Raw genomic sequence first — 17,942 nt, forward strand, 5'->3', positions numbered from 1 at the left:
ATATACTCCAGGAAAAAAGCCTAGATAAAGAAGAAATGAATCCGACCATATCTTGTAATGCATTGGCAGGAATTACCACTCCTCAAACCATCAATATAGAAGGACAAATCAAGAAGAAAAAGGTAATAGTGTTGATTGATTCAGGAAGTACCCACAATTTTATTCATTGTAAGGTAGCAAAAGAATTGAATTGCTTCTTATATCCAGCACCAGAGTGTCAAGTGATGGTTGCAAATGGAGGAACAATAAATTGCTCTGGAAAGTGCCATAATATCAAGCTATCCATGGGAGAATATGTATTGACTAGCCCAATGCTTTCCATTCCAATGGGAGGTGCTGATGTTGTACTAGGAGTCCAATGGCTACAATCCTTGGGTACAATAGCTTTTAATTTTCAAGAACTTTTCATGAAATTTTCTGTGGAAGGAAAGGAAGTTGAATTAAGGGGTATTGCAGGGAAACCGGGAAAGATAATCAGCTCTAACGGTATGACAAAGCTTCTAAAAAAGGAACAAAGAGGTGTAATTGCACAATTATGTTCGTTAGATGTTTCCACATTGGAATCATCTATTTCTCCAGATCTCCAAAGAGTCTTGGACAATCATTCCAAGGTATTTGAGACTCCCAAAGGTCTCCCACCTATTCGTGATCATGATCATGCTATTCATCTAATTCTAGGAAGTGTTCCTCCAAACATCAGGCCGTACATATATCCTTATCCCCAAAAGAGTGAAATTGAACGTATGGTTGCAGAAATTCTAGACGCTGGTATAATTCAACCGAGTCAAAGTTCTTTCTCTGCTCCAGTAGTATTGGTGCACAAGAAGGATGGATCATGGCGCATGTGTCTGGATTATAGGGAGCTCAACAAGCTCACTATTAAAGATAAGTTTCCCATTCCTGTCATTGATGAATTACTGGATGAATTGCATGGATCAATTTACTTCACCAAGTTGGATCTTCGTTCAGGATATCATCAAATCAGAATGAAGACTGAAGACATTCCGAAAACAACATTTAGAACTCATGAGGGTCATTATGAATTTTTGGTCATGCCTTTTGGCCTTACCAATGCACCTTCAACATTTCAAGGTTTGATGAATTCCATTTTCAAACCATTCCTTAGAAAATTTGTGTTAGTATTTTTTGATGATATACTAATCTACAGCAAGTCTTGGAAGGATCATGTTGAACATGTTGACGGGGTGCTACAATTATTGGAGGAGAAACAATTATATGCAAAAAGATCCAAATGTTTCTTTGGAGTACAAGAGGTGGAATATCTGGGTCATATTGTATCTCATGAAGGAGTTAAGGTAGACCCTAGCAAAATTAAAGCCATTAAGGAATGGAAAATCCCCACATCCATAAAGCATCTGCGAGGATTTCTCGGGTTGACAGGGTATTATCGCAAGTTTGTTAAGAATTATGGGAGAATAGCAGCACATCTAACAACATTATTGAAGAAAGATGCATTTTCATGGACTCCAGAAGCAACAAAGGCCTTCGAGCATCTTAAAGAGGCAATGTGCCAAGCACTGGTCTTAGCTACACCAGACTTCACAAAAACCTTTATTGTGGAATGTGATGCTTCAGGAAATGGAATTGGCGTTGTTCTAATGCAAGATGAAAGACCCATTGCTTTCGAAAGTCGTCTAATCAAGGGAAAGTTTTTACACAAAGCTATTTATGAGAAGGAAATGTTGGCAATACTCCATGCACTTAAGAAATGGCGACCCTACCTAATGGGAAGACACTTCAAGGTAAAAACGGATCATGATAGCCTTAAATACTTTTTAGAACAAAGATTATCCTCTGAAGAGCAACAAAAGTGGGTCACAAAGATGTTGGGTTATGACTTTGAAATCATCTACAAAAAAGGGAAGCAAAATGTGGTGGCAGATGCACTCTCAAGAAAGGATGAGGATGTGGAAGCATTGTTGTGCGCCATTTCTATTATCCAACCAGATTGGATAAACGAAGCAAGGGAGGAATGGAAGAATGACGAAGAAGGTGGGCACTTATTCGAAAGTTACAAGACTCCAGTACGTCTGATACATTTAGCTGGAAAAATGATTCGTTATGGTACAAAGATCGCTTATACCTCTATAAGAATTCCCAGCTAAAACAAAAGATTCTTATGGAATTGCACACTTCTCCCTTAGGAGGGCACTCAGGATTTTTAAAAACTTACCACAGGGTTAAGAAGGATTTTTTTTGGGAGGGCCATAAATCAGATATTCAAAAGTTTGTGGCGGAATGTTTGGTTTGCCAACAAAATAAAGTTGAAACAATTAAGACACCGGGTCTATTACAACCTTTATCCATTCCAAGCCAACGTTGGGAGGAGGTTTCAATGGATTTTATCACAGGTTTACCCAAGTCTGAGGGAAAAAGTGTCATCATGGAGGTAGTTGACAGACTTACCAAGTATGCACACTTTTGTGCATTATCACATCCATTTAAAGCCAGTACAGTTTCTACTGCATTTATGGAAACAATTCAAAAGCTACATGGAAACCCAAAGATTATTGTAAGTGACAGAGATCCCATTTTCACTGGAAATTTTTGGACATAATTATTTTCTTGTCTTGGTACTCAGTTAGCTCATAGCTCATCTTATCATCCTCAATCTGATGGGAAAACTGAGATAGTAAACAAATGTTTGGAAGGATATCTTCGTTGCTTTGTATCTGATAAACAGACACAATGGGTCAAATGGTTGCCTCTGGCTGAATGGTGGTATAACACTTCCTTCCATACAACAACAAAAATGACCCCATTTATGGCACTTTATGGATATTAGCCACCATCCATCACATCATATTTAAGAGAAAATTCTAAGGTTCAAGTAGTGGAACATCACATCGAACATCAACAACATGTCCTCCAACTCTTAAAGGATAACCTCGTGTTGGCACAGAATAGAATGAAACAATAGGCAGATCAACATCGCAGCGAAAGAAGTTTTGATATAGGTGATTGGGTATTCCTACGGCTACAACCATATAAGCAAATGTCCCTCAAGCAAGCTAAGAAGGATAATAAATTATCACCAAAGTATTATGGTCCATACAAGGTGTTGCAAAAGATTGGTACTATGGCATACAAATTGGAGCTTCCCGCAGCTTCTCGATTGCACCTAGTTTTCCATGTTTCATGTTTAAAGAAGGTTATAGGCGACAAGCTCCCAGTTCAAACAATATTGCCAGAACTTGACGAGGAAGGAGAAATTATATTGGAACCAGAAGCAGTCACAGAAACAAGAACTCGACAGTTACGAAATCGATCAATTTCGGAGTATCTTATCAATTGGAAGAACTTATCTGCTGAAGATTCCACATGGGAGGATGAGAATTTTATACAGAAGCATCCAGAACTACTGAAGCGTTGAGGACAACACTTTTTTGAAGGAGAGGGGCATGTTGGGTCCCTATAATACTAGTGATTACCCCATTACTATTGTAGTTGTATCCCTTATTAATATTGTTCTGCCCCTATTGTCCCCATATTGTTATTACTGTGCCCCATAGAATCCCTCTATTGTTATTTTTGTGGCTTTATATTATTATTGTTAGGTCGGCTGGGTTATATTGTGACTCCTTAGACTCCTATATATAGAAAGGAGGTTTTGTCATTTGAATCATCCAAGAATTGCTCATTTATGTAATGTAAAGGAGGTTGCCCCCTCGAAGAGGCTGAATTCTAAGGCGTGGATCTCTCTTTTCTATCTTTTTGTGAGCTGGTTTCATAACACACATGATCAAGAGATCCTGAGGGATACGCTTCATCTTCTAACTCCAGTTAATCCCTTTGTCTTCTTGTTCTGATGTTGCAATTTTCCATCCTTATCCTTCGTTGTGTGCTCCAATCCTGATCTACTTCTCTGGATATGGCTTCCTGGTGAAGGAACAACAGTTACTCTGTTTTGTCTTTTCCTTCAAAATGGTAGTTTTCCATTTCTTCTATTTTCTGCATGGAAAAAGACAATAATTAACTAATTCGCAATAATCAATAACTCCCTAGTTTTCGCTATAATTCTTTGATATATTATCATTTTAGGAATAAAGGAGTTATGATAAAAGGAAAAGATAAGGAAATAAAAGGCAAATTCATACCTTTCCCATAGCTCAACAATAACATGATGGAACAAAGATGAATGATTGTTACAATGAGAGCCTACTTATATATCTAGGTAGGTGCCCTTTCATATATGGTCATGTCCTTATAGACACGCCTCTTCAAAAACTAATCATTAATTAACTATAATTATGATTATTATTTATTCATTTATATTTATTTTATATTTATATAAATTATATTCGTAACATTACCTCTCTTTTCAAAGCTTTGTTCTCAAAGCTTAATCGCTAACAATTTTCTTCATCTTGCCCATGTCATTTTTGGTATGTGTAAGTGTACTACTAGCTCATCCATTAATTCTTATTTTATTTTATTTTATTTATTTATTTATTTTAAATATTAATTTTTATTATTATTTTTTTTAAATTAACTTTATAAAATTTATTATAATATAACTTTATAATTTAATAAAGTTAAATTATAATTACTTTATAAAGAACTTTATAATCACTTTATAAATATATACCTTTGTCCTGAGGATGGACCACATTAGATGGTTTGAAACATTGACCAAATCTCAATGATGTGATTAATCTGAAAGACAATCTCACTATCAATATGGATCACAAAAGTCTAAGATCTAGCAATTTAATAATTTGTTAAGTTAGTTGTATTTATTTTTGTTTCTTTTGTTTTCCCATATAGTCATTGCACACATTTGTACAATTGTGTCCATTTTCTTTACATTCAACCATAGAATCATTTCCACAAAAATCTCCACAACTTGACAACGATATTTTTGTAAGAATGAACCCGAGGAATCTTTCAGTGTTGATATGGTCTCGGAGGTACTCAACTCCACTTTTAATGCATATGGTGAAAAAGAGGTTGTCTCTACACCACTGGCAATTGAAACAAGATCGCAACAATGACTAACGTGAGATCTAAGTCTCTTTGCATTGAGGAAAAATAGAAGACTCTCATCAATGCGTGCCAACATCTTGACAATGACTATCTCGTCATTTTTCCAACTTCATTATCATGGTCTTTGGAAAAATGTCTTGATTCTTCACCAATACTCTACATGAATTTATTTCTTTCCTCCATGATTTCATCGTTAGTTGCCATACACTCAGTTTGATCATCAATCCTAATTTCCTTTGCAGTAGTCCTTTTCCCTTCCTCAACATCCTCCTCAACTTCATTATCATATATGGGCAAATCTCTTTTCTTGTTTCTCTGTGAGGAAAAACAATCATGCAAGGCAATTTCATGTTTAAAGGCCTGAGGTTCATCTGTTAGTGTATGCAATTTATTTTCAATGTTACAAAATGACTCGCTTGTGAAACCTGCATTGCGACCCTATACTTCCACAGATAAATTGTTACCCATATCTCTAGAAGTTTTTGATTTAGAATATATTGGTAAACTTTTTATTTTCTGAATTGTCCATAGGTATTCTCAGTTGAATCCATGGGAATTTTTGCTTCATCAGAATCTTTAGAAAAAATATTTTCGGTGTTAACTTGACCCGAGGTATCATCGGCTGAATCCATGGCCGTTGGTTTTGAAACTTTGTCTATATGAAGCTTGGTTTTTTGATGAAATGAGAAAACCCCAATATGGGTTTTGCATAGGACAAAAGGTATCTGTAAATATGAGTTTGCATTCGCCTTTATATACCATGATATTATACTTATAGTCTGATGATTCATTCCAAACAAAATCGAATTCAGACGTCGAATTCTCTTTAGTTTAATATCGATTATAATAGCCATCCAATAAGCCACTGTCATATATGGGCACAAATATAGTTCTATACTAAAACACTTGGCTCAAACTCATCCTCCTTGATACTCATGTCAACTTCTATTGTAGGTACTAAATATGGTGTTTTGAAAGTCTAATGATTATGTAAATGATCTTTTTGTTTGTTGAAATGATTCTTGAATTTCACTTAACAACTAAATTTTAGGTTTATGAGATTCACTTATTTCCATGATTTCAAGACCTAAACTTAACAACAAATTATGCAACGGATAATGCCCAAAGGATTGAATGGCTTTGATACCAATTAGTGACCAACTTGTAGCTATATATATTTAAAGTTGTAAATACACAAATGTATTGTAAATAGTATTTTTTATTGATAACATGATAGAACAAGGATGAATGATTGTTACAATGAGGGCCCGCTTATATATCTAGGCAGGTGCCCTTCATATACGGTCATGTCCCTAGAGACATGCCTCTTCAAAAACTAATCATTAATTAACTATAACTATGATTATTATTTATTCATTTACATTTGTTTTATTTTTATATAAATTATAATTGTGACACTCCCAAACATTAATCAATGCATGAGTGTGCCTACTTAGATACCATGGTGAAGACAAAAATTATAGACCTTAATAGATAAATGTTTGTGAGACCATTATAACTGTTGGCATTCCTCCATACCAACTTTCACAGATTATGTCTCCAACAAATAATTATAATGGATATCAAAATAACATATAATAATTACGCCGTAAGGCGTTCCCCTCTGAAATCAACCTCCCCAATTGCCTTTCTGTCATAATCTTGACCATTAGATGCGTTGTTAGACGATTAAATGTTTTTCCACCGTTAGATGCTATCAAGTCAATTAAATCGATTCAGTGGCTCCACTGGGTTTCCAGCAAATTTGTCGCGGTAGTGGATCCAAGCATTTTTCATTGGTAAGATGGATGGATTTTGTGCTCTGTAGGTCGGCCGTCTCCGTCCATGGCTTTTAAAATGTTCAATCAAAGTTCTTCCTCTACGACAATATAATGTGGATTCATATTTGAAGAAGAGGATTTTCTCAATGGTTTATAGCTTTGCTGGAGATTGGCGAGAGGAGGATTCGAACCGGCGTCAAAGGATCCATTTATATCGGCCGCTGTCCAGGTATTTTTGAGAGATTCTGTAAAGTTTTTGAAAGTCAGGTGGCCTGATTTATGTTTTGGAGGAAAATTTTGCTCAAATCTTAGATCCGGCGATTCGATCTTCATTTTCGAGATGGAAGCTGTACTCTTGTATTTATAGATGTGCGATGTATAGGATTATTTAGTGAAATTTTATCTTTTTTATTGGAGATCCGTGTTCTGCTTTTTGATAATGGATTTTGTTGCATTTTTAAAATCTTGCAGAGATTTTGTTTGCTTTAATTTCAAGCGAGGATATTGTCATCTTTCTCATATGTTTTGGATATCTTCTCTGATTTAGCTGTTATTTGGGTTACGTAGGTTTGGATTTTTTTGAAATTTTGCAATTGATATACCTAATTGAGCTGAAACCCCAGCTGTGGAGGATATTCGCCGGTAATTTGTGGCCTTTGACGTCGGCTGCTTTTATAACAGGGTTTAATCCGTGTCTTTGAGGTCCCCGGCATCGCTTCTCGTGGAGAGATTTGGCTGGTGGTGTTCCAGGGCGGTGAAATCGGCAAGTTTGCCGTTAGCCATACATTTTGTCATTATTTGGGGAATTTAGACCGTGAAAAGTGCAGTAGGGAGATTAGGTCCCGTTGGTAGAAATTTGGTTTTTTCAGAGCTTGAATTGCCTTTTTTGAGATCAAACCTTTGTTAAGGTTAATTGTGTTTTTTGAGATTTGCGAATGGCTCCAAGTAAGGTAAGGAAAGCTCTCGGTGCTGTGAAGGACCAGACGAGTATTAGTATAGCAAAGGTTGCAAGCAACAATGCGCCGGATCTGGATGTTGCCATTGTAAAGGCAACAAGTCATGATGAAGTACCTATAGATGAAAAATATGTGTATGAAATTTTGCACCTCACCTCTTATTCCAGGGGTTATGTTAGTGCTTGTGTCCACAGTCTGTCCAAGAGGATCAGCAAAACACACAATTGGATAGTGGCAATGAAGGCGCTGATGCTCATTCATAGGCTATTTCAGGACGGTGATCCAAGTTTTGAGCGGGAAGTTCTTCAGGGAATGAGGCGTGGTGCACGTCTGCTCAATCTGTCTGATTTTAGAGATGATTCACACTCAAATGCTTGGGACGATTCCGCATTTGTACGCACATATGCCCTGTATCTCGATGAAAGATCAGTTGATTTGTCAAAATGAAAGATCAGTTGATTTGTCAAAATGAACTCGTGTTGTTGCTCATTTCTACACTGCTGTAGTGAGTGCCATGGTTGCTATATGATGTGAACTTACCGATTATGATAGACTTGCAACCATCTATGCTGCAAAAATGAAGTATATTCTTCATTTCTGAAAACATGTACAGCCTAGATAACTACCACCATGGTCTACATAGAAGGACAAGCTGCTTATTTGGAAGAAATCAACCCTTAATTATAGCAACGCCTTCAATCTGGATAAATTAGGTAGTGCACTTTCAAGAAATCATAAGTAGCATATTGAACACCTAAAACGCCAAGAACCTGGACTGGTGGTCTGCCGAGTAATCCAACTGCTTTATTGTTGGTAGACTTCTTGTATTAAATCACAAGGTGGAACTCCTACAAATAAGCTTTGCACTGCAGATGGACTTGCTGTTAAAGTTTGAACTGAGGGTTCAGGAGCTGGAAAAGTCTGTGATCTGTATGCAAGATTGTTTCGTTTCCAGCAAAATAGCATTGCAGAAGAGGAAGGGATTTGCGATTGAGATACACACCTGATAGCAGAATTGTGGGGTACCCACTCCAAATGATGATGATTACCCACTCTATGGTTGACCCATTTTTCTTGTTTCAGCACTGCAAATTTCTCATTCACTCAGTCATATCTCAATCGTGAAAGAAATGGCAAAGATGAATAATGAAGGAAAAGGTCCTATATAAGATTCAAATTTAATTTGAGATGCATGGATTATGGGAAAACCCATGGACTTGGATTTTCATATCCTGGAGACTGTTGCTCTATTTGCCACTGTACTAATAACAGCATGTATCTTACAGGTTTGAACTTTGGACTCTGGCCCCCTATTGCAATGTTATGATATCCAGAAACTTATTTCATTCATCATTTGTCGTAGGTGATAATAGACAAATCTAGACTCATTAGATTCATCATAACCCCCTGATTTGTAAAGAATCCAAAGGTTAAGATAGCTGTATGTTTATTTTTTGTTATAGCATTTAAATACATGTCCACTCTGCTTTTATTTGTATCATGTAATTGATTTTTGTACAGGATGGAACTTCAAACTACATGAAGGGTTTAGTGCTGCTGCTCTGTTACTTTGTCATTGGATCGTGCTTCTTTCTGTTGCAAACACCGCTCACAAAGGGTAGGGATTTGGTTTGAGGTATTATCAATATCTTAATCAAATGATTTGCAATATGGGTTTCTTCATTTCTAATACATTTATTTAATACATTGTGTGCAGGACATCGTCATCACCATCATGCTGTAAACACTCCAATCCTGGATAAAAGAGTTGTGACAAAAACAAATCCCATGCCTGCTAAACAGGCAAGTTCTACCAATTAAAATATGTCCTTATCACTTCGAAACCCACTGCTCATTTAAATAAATAGATAATTGCCTAATATGAAATAGAAATCTCATTTCGTCTGTGACATTGAAATTTTTCGCTAATATTATGCAAATGTGCGTTTCACAGTTCTAGAAACGGATAAGGAGACAGGAAATTGGCGTATGGTTCTGGCAAATGGGCATAGTTTTCATACGTGTGGAATGAGAAATCCTCTCCTTCACACTGAGTATTTCAATAAAGCAATCCGAAGTATTCTTTTTATTAAAAAACCGCTGTTGCAAGATTTATAGTTTGTTCTTTGTACAGTCATGGCTCCACAGAACTTTGTAGTTTGTTCTTTGTACCGTCATGGCTCCGACAAACCCATGATGTTCACCTTTTTCGGGAAAAATAAAGATGCTGGCATATTGTTCGTTCTGTTGTTTCTGTTAGGGATCAAAACAACGCCTCATGTCTCAAAAGTGTTTGTCCGTTTGTCAATCAATTATATATATATAAATGAAAGAGGAAAGGCCTCAAAACTATTCAGGATGAGCCCCAACCATAACTTTTATAAATTTTGAAATGCAATTTATATACCGTACTTGAACTTATCCCCATTTCAAATTCCATGGATGGGAAAACTACCTGGTAACTAAACCTACCCATTGAAAATATACATTGGTGTTTAATGTCAATGATAACAATTAAACCCTTATTCGCAAACCAATGTTAATGTGAATAGTCCCACTCGGGTTTCGGTCCTCCCACCACACAATATTAGTGCTAACAGTCCAATTTTCATTACAAATTAACGTTATCAACGAATAAAAAATTGGAAAATCCTATTTCCACCACTATAGGATCATTAATGCGTTCTTACATGCGCGGGAGATAGACGTTTATAACTAGATAATAAAAATAAAAACGGCGCGTTACCCCTGCGCGTGTTATAAAAGTCTATCTCCCGCGCATGTAAGAGCGCATTAATGATCCTATAGTGGTGGAAATAGGATTTTCCTAAAAAATTCATGGCCAGTATTAATGCTAACAGTCCAATTTTCATTCCAAATTAAAGTTATCAACGAATCAAAAGTTCATGGCCAGATTTATGGTAGATGGAAATTATAAATGCAATGAGGAAGCCGTATTTAATGATAATGATTATCAATAAATTAAATGCGATCGATATTTGTTTAAAAGTATTTAATTATTAATTTACATGTTTATTTTATTTTATAAGAATAATGTGATATTTTACCGGGAATTATGACAAATGTAGTGAACTATTATTGATTTATTGTATGGTGGTTATTATTTATTTATTTTTACGCCGTAAGGCGTTCCCCTCTGAAATCAACCTCCCCAATTGCCTTTCTGTCATAATCTTGACCATTAGATGCGTTGTTAGACGATTAAATGTTTTTCCACCGTTAGATGCTATCAAGGCAATTAAATCGGTTCAGTGGCTCCACTAGGTGCATCTAACCCTGAGACTGTTCATTACCTGTAACAACTCGGTTCTCGGTTCGGTGGCTCCGCTGGGTGCATCTAACCCTAAGCCTTTTCATTAACAGAAATAACTCAGTTGTTCGATGCCAAGCTCTGTGAAAAAGCTCTGCAAAACCCTAACTCATCTAGGGTGTTCGATGCCATGCTCTGTGAAAACGCTCTGCAAAACCCTAACTCAGCTAGGGTTGCCTCTTGGGTGGCAGTTATTGCCTCTTGGCCACGACGTTGCAGTGAACCGGTCTATGCGTCTTGCCTATCCACTGCTACTGCCAACTACTGCTACCGAATACCATCCAGAATCCAGTTTCACAGGGTGCAAGTAAGCTTAATTTTTGTTGATGGGTTAGCCGTCTTGTAGCGATTTACACATTAGGTATCTGAACATTCTTTTGTTTTCTTGTTTTCTTTAATCTGGTAATTCTCTGTTTCTTTTCCTGCCTGCAGGTCCTGGGGTTGTTCTGCAATTCAAGGACTTCCAGCACCGAGGAAAGCACTTCCCATTTCTTCTTTTTCAAATACCTGTCTCTGGAACACCGCCGAGTTGGGTTGCAAACTCACAAGCCCTGCCGATGACAGGGCCTATGCAATCTGCCCATGCTTCAGGGGCATCTTCAAGTAGGAGCTCACCGTCAATCTCAGACTATGAAATAATGCAGAAGAGGATTCCAAAAATCATCAAATTTTATTTTGCATTCCAAAATCCATCAATATCCAGCAAATTTGTCGCGGTAGTGGATCCAAGCATTTTTCATTGGTAAGATGGATGGATTTTGTGCTCTGTAGGTCGGCCGTCTCCGTCCATGGCTTTTAAAATGTTCAATCAAAGTTCTTCCTCTACGACAATATAATGTGGATTCATATTTGAAGAAGAGGATTTTCTCAATGGTTTATAGCTTTGCTGGAGATTGGCGAGAGGAGGATTCGAACCGGCGTCAAAGGATCCATTTATATCGGCCGTTGTCCAGGTATTTTTGAGAGATTCTGTAAATTTTTTGAAAGTCAGGTGGCCTGATTTATGTTTTGGAGGAAAAATTTTGCTCAAATCTTAGATCCGGCGATTCGATCTTCATTTCAAGATGGAAGCTGTACTCTTGTATTTATAGATGTGCGATGTATAGGATTATTTAGTGAAATTTTCTCTTTTTTATTGGAGATCCGTGTTTTGCTTTTTGATAATGGATTTTGTTGCATTTTTAAAATCTTGCAGAGATTTTGTTTGCTTTAATTTCAAGCGAGGATATTGTCATCTTTCTCATATGTTTTGGATATCTTCTCTAATTTAGCTGTTATTTGGGTTACGTAGGTTTGGATTTTTTTGAAATTTTGCAATTGATATACCTAATTGAGCTGAAACCCCAGCTGTGGAGGATATTCGCCGGTAATTTGTAGCCTTTGACGTCGGCTACTTTTATAACAGGGTTTAATCCGTGTCTTTGAGGTCCCCGACATCGCTTCTCGTGGAGAGATTTGGCTGGTGGTGTTCCAGGGCGGTGAAATCGGCAAGTTTGCCGTTAGCCATACATTTTGTCATTATTTGGGGAATTTAGACCGTGAAAAGTGCAGTAGGGAGATTAGGTCCCGTTGGTAGAAATTTGGTTTTTTCAGAGCTTGAATTGCCTTTTTTGAGATCAAACCTTTGTTAAGGTTAATTGTGCTTTTTGAGATTTGCGAATGGCTCCAAGTAAGCTAAGGAAAGCTCTCGGTGCTGTGAAGGACCAGACGAGTATTAGTATAGCAAAGGTTGCAAGCAACAATGCGCCGGATCTAGATGTTGCCATTGTAAAGGCAACAAGTCATGATGAAGTACCTATAGATGAAAAATATGTGTATGAAATTTTGCACCTCACCTCTTATTCCAGGGGTTATGTTAGTGCTTGTGTCCACAGTCTGTCCAAGAGGATCAACAAAACACACAATTGGATAGTGGCAATGAAGGCGCTGATGCTCATTCATAGGCTATTTCAGGACGGTGATCCAAGTTTTGAGCGGGAAGTTCTTCAGGGAATGAGGCGTGGTGCACGCCTGCTCAATCTGTCTGATTTTAGAGATGATTCACACTCAAATGCTTGGGACTATTCCGCATTTGTACGCACATATGCCCTGTATCTCGATGAAAGATCAGTTGATTTGTCAAAATGAACTCGTGTTGTTGCTCATTTCTACACTGCTGTAGTGAGTGCCATGGTTGCTATATGATGTGAACTTACCGATTATGATAGACTTGCAACCATCTATGCTGCAAAAATGAAGTATATTCTTCATTTATGAAAACATGTACAGCCTACATAACTACCACCATGGTCTACATAGAAGGACAAGCTGCTTATTTGGCAGAAATCAACCCTTAATTATAGCAACGCCTTCAATCTGGATAAATTAGGTAGTGCACTTTCAAGAAATCATAAGTAGCATATTGAACACCTAAAACGCCAAGAACCTGGACTGGTGGTCTGCCGAGAAATCCAACTGCTTTATTGTTGGTAGACTTCTTGTATTAAATCACAAGGTGGAACTCCTACAAATAAGCTTTGCACTGCAGATGGACTTGCTGTTAAAGTTTGAACTGAGGGTTCAGGAGCTGGAAAAGTCTGTGATCTGTATGCAAGATTGTTTCGTTTCTAGCAAAATAGCATTGCAGAAGAGGAAGGGATTTGCGATTGAGATACACACCTGATAGCAGAATTGTGGGGTACCCACTCCAAATGATGATGATTACCAACTCTATGGTTGACCCATTTTTCTTGTTTCAGCACTGCAAATTTCTCATTCACTCAGTCATATCTCAATCGTGAAAGAAATGGCAAAGATGAATAATGAAGGAAAAGGTCCTATATAAGATTCAAATTTAATTTGAGATGCATGGAATCTGGTAATTCTCTGTTTCTTTTCCTGCCTGCAGGTCCTGGGGTTGTTCTGCAATTCAAGGACTTCCAGCACCGAGGAAAGCACTTCCCATTTCTTCTTTTTCAAATACCTGTCTCTGGAACGCCGCCGAGTTGGGTTGCAAACTCACAAGCCCTGCCGATGACAGGGCCTATGCAATCTGCCCATGCTTCAAGGGCATCTTCAAGTAGGAGCTCACCGTCAATCTCAGACTATGAAATAATGCAGAAGAGGATTCCAAAAATCATCAAATTTTATTTTGCATTCCAAAATCCATCAAATTCCAGCAAATTTGTCGCGGTAGTGGATCCAAGCATTTTTCATTGGTAAGATGGATGGATTTTGTGCTCTGTAGGTCGGCCGTCTCCGTCCATGGCTTTTAAAATGTTCAATCAAAGTTCTTCCTCTACGACAATATAACATGGATTCATATTTGAAGAAGAGGATTTTCTCAATGGTTTATAGCTTTGCTGGAGATTGGCGAGAGGAGGATTCGAACCGGCGTCAAAGGATCCATTTATATCGGCCGCTGTCCAGGTATTTTTGAGAGATTCTGTAAAGTTTTTGAAAGACAGGTGGCTTGATTTATGTTTTGGAGGAAAATTTTGCTCAAATCTTAGATCCGGCGATTCGATCTTCATTTTCGAGATGGAAGCTGTACTCTTGTATTTATAGATGTGCGATGTATAGGATTATTTAGTGAAATTTTATCTTTTTTATTGGAGATCCGTGTTCTGCTTTTTGATAATGGATTTTGTTGCATTTTTAAAATCTTGCAGAGATTTTGTTTGCTTTAATTTCAAGCGAGGATATTGTCATCTTTCTCATATGTTTTGGATATCTTCTCTGATTTAGCTGTTATTTGGGTTACGTAGGTTTGGATTTTTTTGAAATTTTGCAATTGATATACCTAATTGAGCTGAAACCCCAGCTATGGAGGATATTCGCCGGTAATTTGTGGCCTTTGACGTCGGCTTCTTTTATAACAGGGTTTAATCCGTGTCTTTGAGGTCCCCGGCATCGCTTCTCGTGGAGAGATTTGGTTGGTGGTGTTCCAGGGTGGTGAAATCGGCAAGTTTGCCGTTAGCCATACATTTTGTCATTATTTGGGGAATTTAGACCGTGAAAAGTGCAGTAGGGAGATTAGGTCCCGTTGGTAGAAATTTGGTTTTTTTAGAGTTTGAATTGCCTTTTTTGAGATCAAACCTTTTTTTAGAGCATTACAGTATGCAAAAAAAATTGTGACATTGTATTCTTTAGTTCAGGATTCTAGTAATTTATTTCAGGATTGTAGTAAAACATGTGGTTCTAATGAATTTTTTTGTCACTTCGTTCTGTTCCCAGATACTATCCCTTTGATAGAGGATAGTTTTTGTCCTTGGAAAACCTTTACAGTTTGCTATCTGTTGTATGTATATCTACTGTTCAAGTAATAGTATGCAGTTTTTATTATATATTTATATATTTGCTTTATCATTGTTCCAACTACGGGCAGTAACTTAACATTTGTTTGTCATGATGTGGTGATTTGTTAGAGTAGAATTTGGAAAGGATACAACTCTGTGCCACATTATCTTTTGTTGACACATTCTTTTTCCATCTCTGCGGCCTTTGTATGACAAATCAATTGATTTGTCAAAATGAACTTGTGTTGTTGCTCATTTTTATACTACTGTAGTGAGTGCCATGGTTTCTATATGATGTGAACTTACCGAGTATGATAGACTTGCAACCATCTATGCTGCAAAAATGAAGTATATTCTTCTCATGAAAGAAATGGCAAAGATGAATAATGAAGGAAAAGGTCCTATATGATATTCAAATTTAATTTGAGATGCATGGAATTACTTTGCATAAAGGAAGAGAAATGGCAAAGAAGAACAGAGCAAACCCTCAAAAAAATAAAAAAAATCAGAGCAAAGAGAAATGGCTAACCCAAGCCAGGGAAAAATATAGTAGACAGAAAAGAATGTCCAAAGCAGAGCGCGAAATAAGCCTACAATACCAGTTACCATGTGACAAAGAACGTTGATATTAAAAATTCCATTGACCATATTGACAACTTTGCTTCACCATATTTTTAGAGTTGTGATGATCAAGATCTAGTATCCTCCTCAATCGCATAAAAGCACACATTGACATCCATGTGAACACACCAAAAACTCAAAAGGGAGTAGCTGTGTTGTTTTCCAACCTGTGGCTACTCACCCATTTCCTCTTTTTCAAATACCTGTCAATCAAACAACGATCTGCCAAAAGGTTGAGATAAACCCCTCCCAGTGCGGATGGGTTGTAGCTAAGTTGATGGCAATCTTTTCTTGCCAACAACCCTTCTCCCACCCACAATGGAATCACATGGTTGGCATGAATAATTTGGTGTTCTGCAAATGTTGCAGCCATGCATAGAAAGAATAATTGCAAATGAATAGTCTCCTTACCTAGTGCATCGTAACTCAAGCTTAGACAAGCATCGAGGCTATGGTCATTTCGCAGTCTCTGAGCGGTCCATTTCCACTGTAGTGGATCAATACACCCTGCCTTTGTCCTCCCTACAACTTTTAGTGCCTGGGGAAGCTCACAGTTAATTCATGGGATAAATCTATGCTTTATCTTCTTTTCAATGACCATTTAAATTTATGCCTTACGGCGTTTCCTTTGCAACATCTGATGCAAATGCTAGTCTATATTTCATTCTAAAAGCATATTTAATCAAAAGCTTCAAGTGGTAGCAAATTGCACACCTTGAATGTAGTTTAACCACTCCAATCACATGGCCAGAAATCGGGGTGAAGGGGTGATCGATAAACAAAGACGAATAATTAGAGCAGAGACAACACATGATGGAAAGGTTTGGTATTCGAACTTACTTCTAATTAACTTCGAAGACTTCTATACAACAAATCTGAGGCAGGTAACTTCTCCTCAACCGAACATGCGTGCGCAACCAGGACCTCTCTCCACGGGTCTTCAAACGCCTTCGCCTTAACTTAATTAAACAAAGATTCATTATTTCACCAATCTTGTGATCGATTCGCTTCACCATGACAAAAAACAAATCCAAATCATAACCCTCTTTTATACAAAAATAATGCCATTCTCAAATGAAAAAATCAACATTTATAGTTGAAACAGTTGAAATTGTCAAACAAATGTCGCAAGTTCCATCCCCATGCACTCCACAACTACTATGGGTAGTTGAGAGTGTTTTGACCTACATTAGAATCCTGTGCATAAACCCATCCTTACCTTTAGCCTACTTAAAATCTCACAATTAATTTTACCATATTAAAAAGTATATTTCAACATATAACAATAATCATCATAATCATTTTCATGTAACTATTAATGGAAATTTTCTAGTAAATATATTCAAATAAAAATAGATATGTTTGAAACCTAATTTTCATTAGCAAATTAAGGCATGTTTTGCAGTTAAATGTCACGCACTAATAATTCTCAAGTTAAAACGATGGGCATGTTAGGATATTTCGACACATAGGAAATAATTAAAGTATAATTTGGTCTAGTGTAGAGTTAGGTAAAGTGTGTTTCTTTACTATGTACATTTGTAACTTACAATCCGACGGTCACGATATGTTCTAGACATGAAGTAATCCGACGATTCATTCTCTCCTCGGTATTACCAACATTTGATCTGTGGCTTAACACCCGATTGGTCCATGATCTCTATTTACAGAGCATGGAGGGTCGTTTGTACGGTAACCGTTCATGAAAGAAGCTTATGTGATCTTTCATTCTTTTATTAATAAATTCCCTGAAGTGGCCACGTTGGCCTAGGCCGTGGACTGTTTCCCTCTTTGAGGGCTTTAACCATGTCAAGAATACTGGTGTATTGATCTGTGATTTGTTTGTGAGAAGTGTCCTTTGGTGTTCTATTTGAGGAACTTACCCTATAAATTCATACATGGTATCAGAGCCAAGTTGAGGGCCGCATTCGTTGGTGATCTAAATCGGAAGCCGACACAATTGCATCCG

The 17,942-nt window shown here is 37.3% G+C and overlaps 2 protein-coding genes and 1 pseudogene across 7 annotated transcripts; all 3 read left to right on the forward strand.

The window, feature by feature from the left end:
- Positions 1-6,687: 6,687 nt before the first annotated feature.
- Positions 6,688-9,989, forward strand: LOC149228573 (putative clathrin assembly protein At2g25430). 5 transcript variants are annotated; one of them, XM_089378271.1, is made up of 5 exons: positions 6,688-7,017; positions 7,356-9,030; positions 9,290-9,362; positions 9,462-9,547; positions 9,699-9,989. In XM_089378271.1, the coding sequence occupies exons 2-5, from the start codon at positions 8,944-8,946 to the stop codon at positions 9,702-9,704; spliced, it is 252 nt and encodes an 83-aa protein (XP_089234397.1). In that variant the 5' UTR covers positions 6,688-7,017; positions 7,356-8,943; the 3' UTR covers positions 9,705-9,989. The 5 variants fall into 5 exon arrangements, with proteins under 5 accessions (XP_089234397.1, XP_089234396.1, XP_089234394.1 ...); XM_089378270.1 differs by having other exon boundaries at positions 6,697-7,017; positions 9,266-9,362; XM_089378268.1 differs by lacking the exons at positions 9,290-9,362; positions 9,462-9,547; positions 9,699-9,989 and having other exon boundaries at positions 6,724-7,017; positions 7,260-9,018.
- Positions 9,990-10,818: 829 nt separating this feature from the next.
- LOC149228574 (uncharacterized) lies at positions 10,819-11,761 on the forward strand. Its single transcript, XM_089375705.1, has 2 exons — positions 10,819-11,382; positions 11,508-11,761. Exons 1-2 carry the CDS (start codon positions 11,147-11,149, stop codon positions 11,680-11,682), a joined length of 411 nt encoding a protein of 136 aa, XP_089231831.1. The 5' UTR covers positions 10,819-11,146; the 3' UTR covers positions 11,683-11,761.
- A 665-nt stretch (positions 11,762-12,426) lies between these two features.
- On the forward strand, positions 12,427-15,094 carry LOC149228575 (putative clathrin assembly protein At2g25430 pseudogene; annotated as a pseudogene). The gene is made up of 2 exons (XR_016247214.1): positions 12,427-14,483; positions 14,936-15,094. The product of XR_016247214.1 is annotated as a putative clathrin assembly protein At2g25430 pseudogene (transcript).
- Positions 15,095-17,942: the final 2,848 nt, after the last annotated feature.

Source organism: Pinus tabuliformis, chromosome J (genome assembly GCF_031772625.1).
Source record: "Pinus tabuliformis cultivar Carrire ecotype Pingquan chromosome J, CPIR1, whole genome shotgun sequence".
In the NCBI taxonomy this organism is placed as follows: domain Eukaryota; kingdom Viridiplantae; phylum Streptophyta; class Pinopsida; order Pinales; family Pinaceae; genus Pinus; species Pinus tabuliformis.

Bases quoted from the DNA above. Each gene is read 5' to 3' on its own strand.
- LOC149228574 (XM_089375705.1), top strand. From the start codon at position 11,147: ATGCCAAGCTCTGTGAAAAAGCTCTGCAAAACCCTAACTCATCTAGGG. The intron at 11,383-11,507 runs GTAAGCTTAATT...TCCTGCCTGCAG, and splicing joins TCCAGTTTCACAGGGTGCAA to GTCCTGGGGTTGTTCTGCAA.
- LOC149228573 (XM_089378268.1), top strand. From the start codon at position 7,724: ATGGCTCCAAGTAAGGTAAGGAAAGCTCTCGGTGCTGTGAAGGACCAG.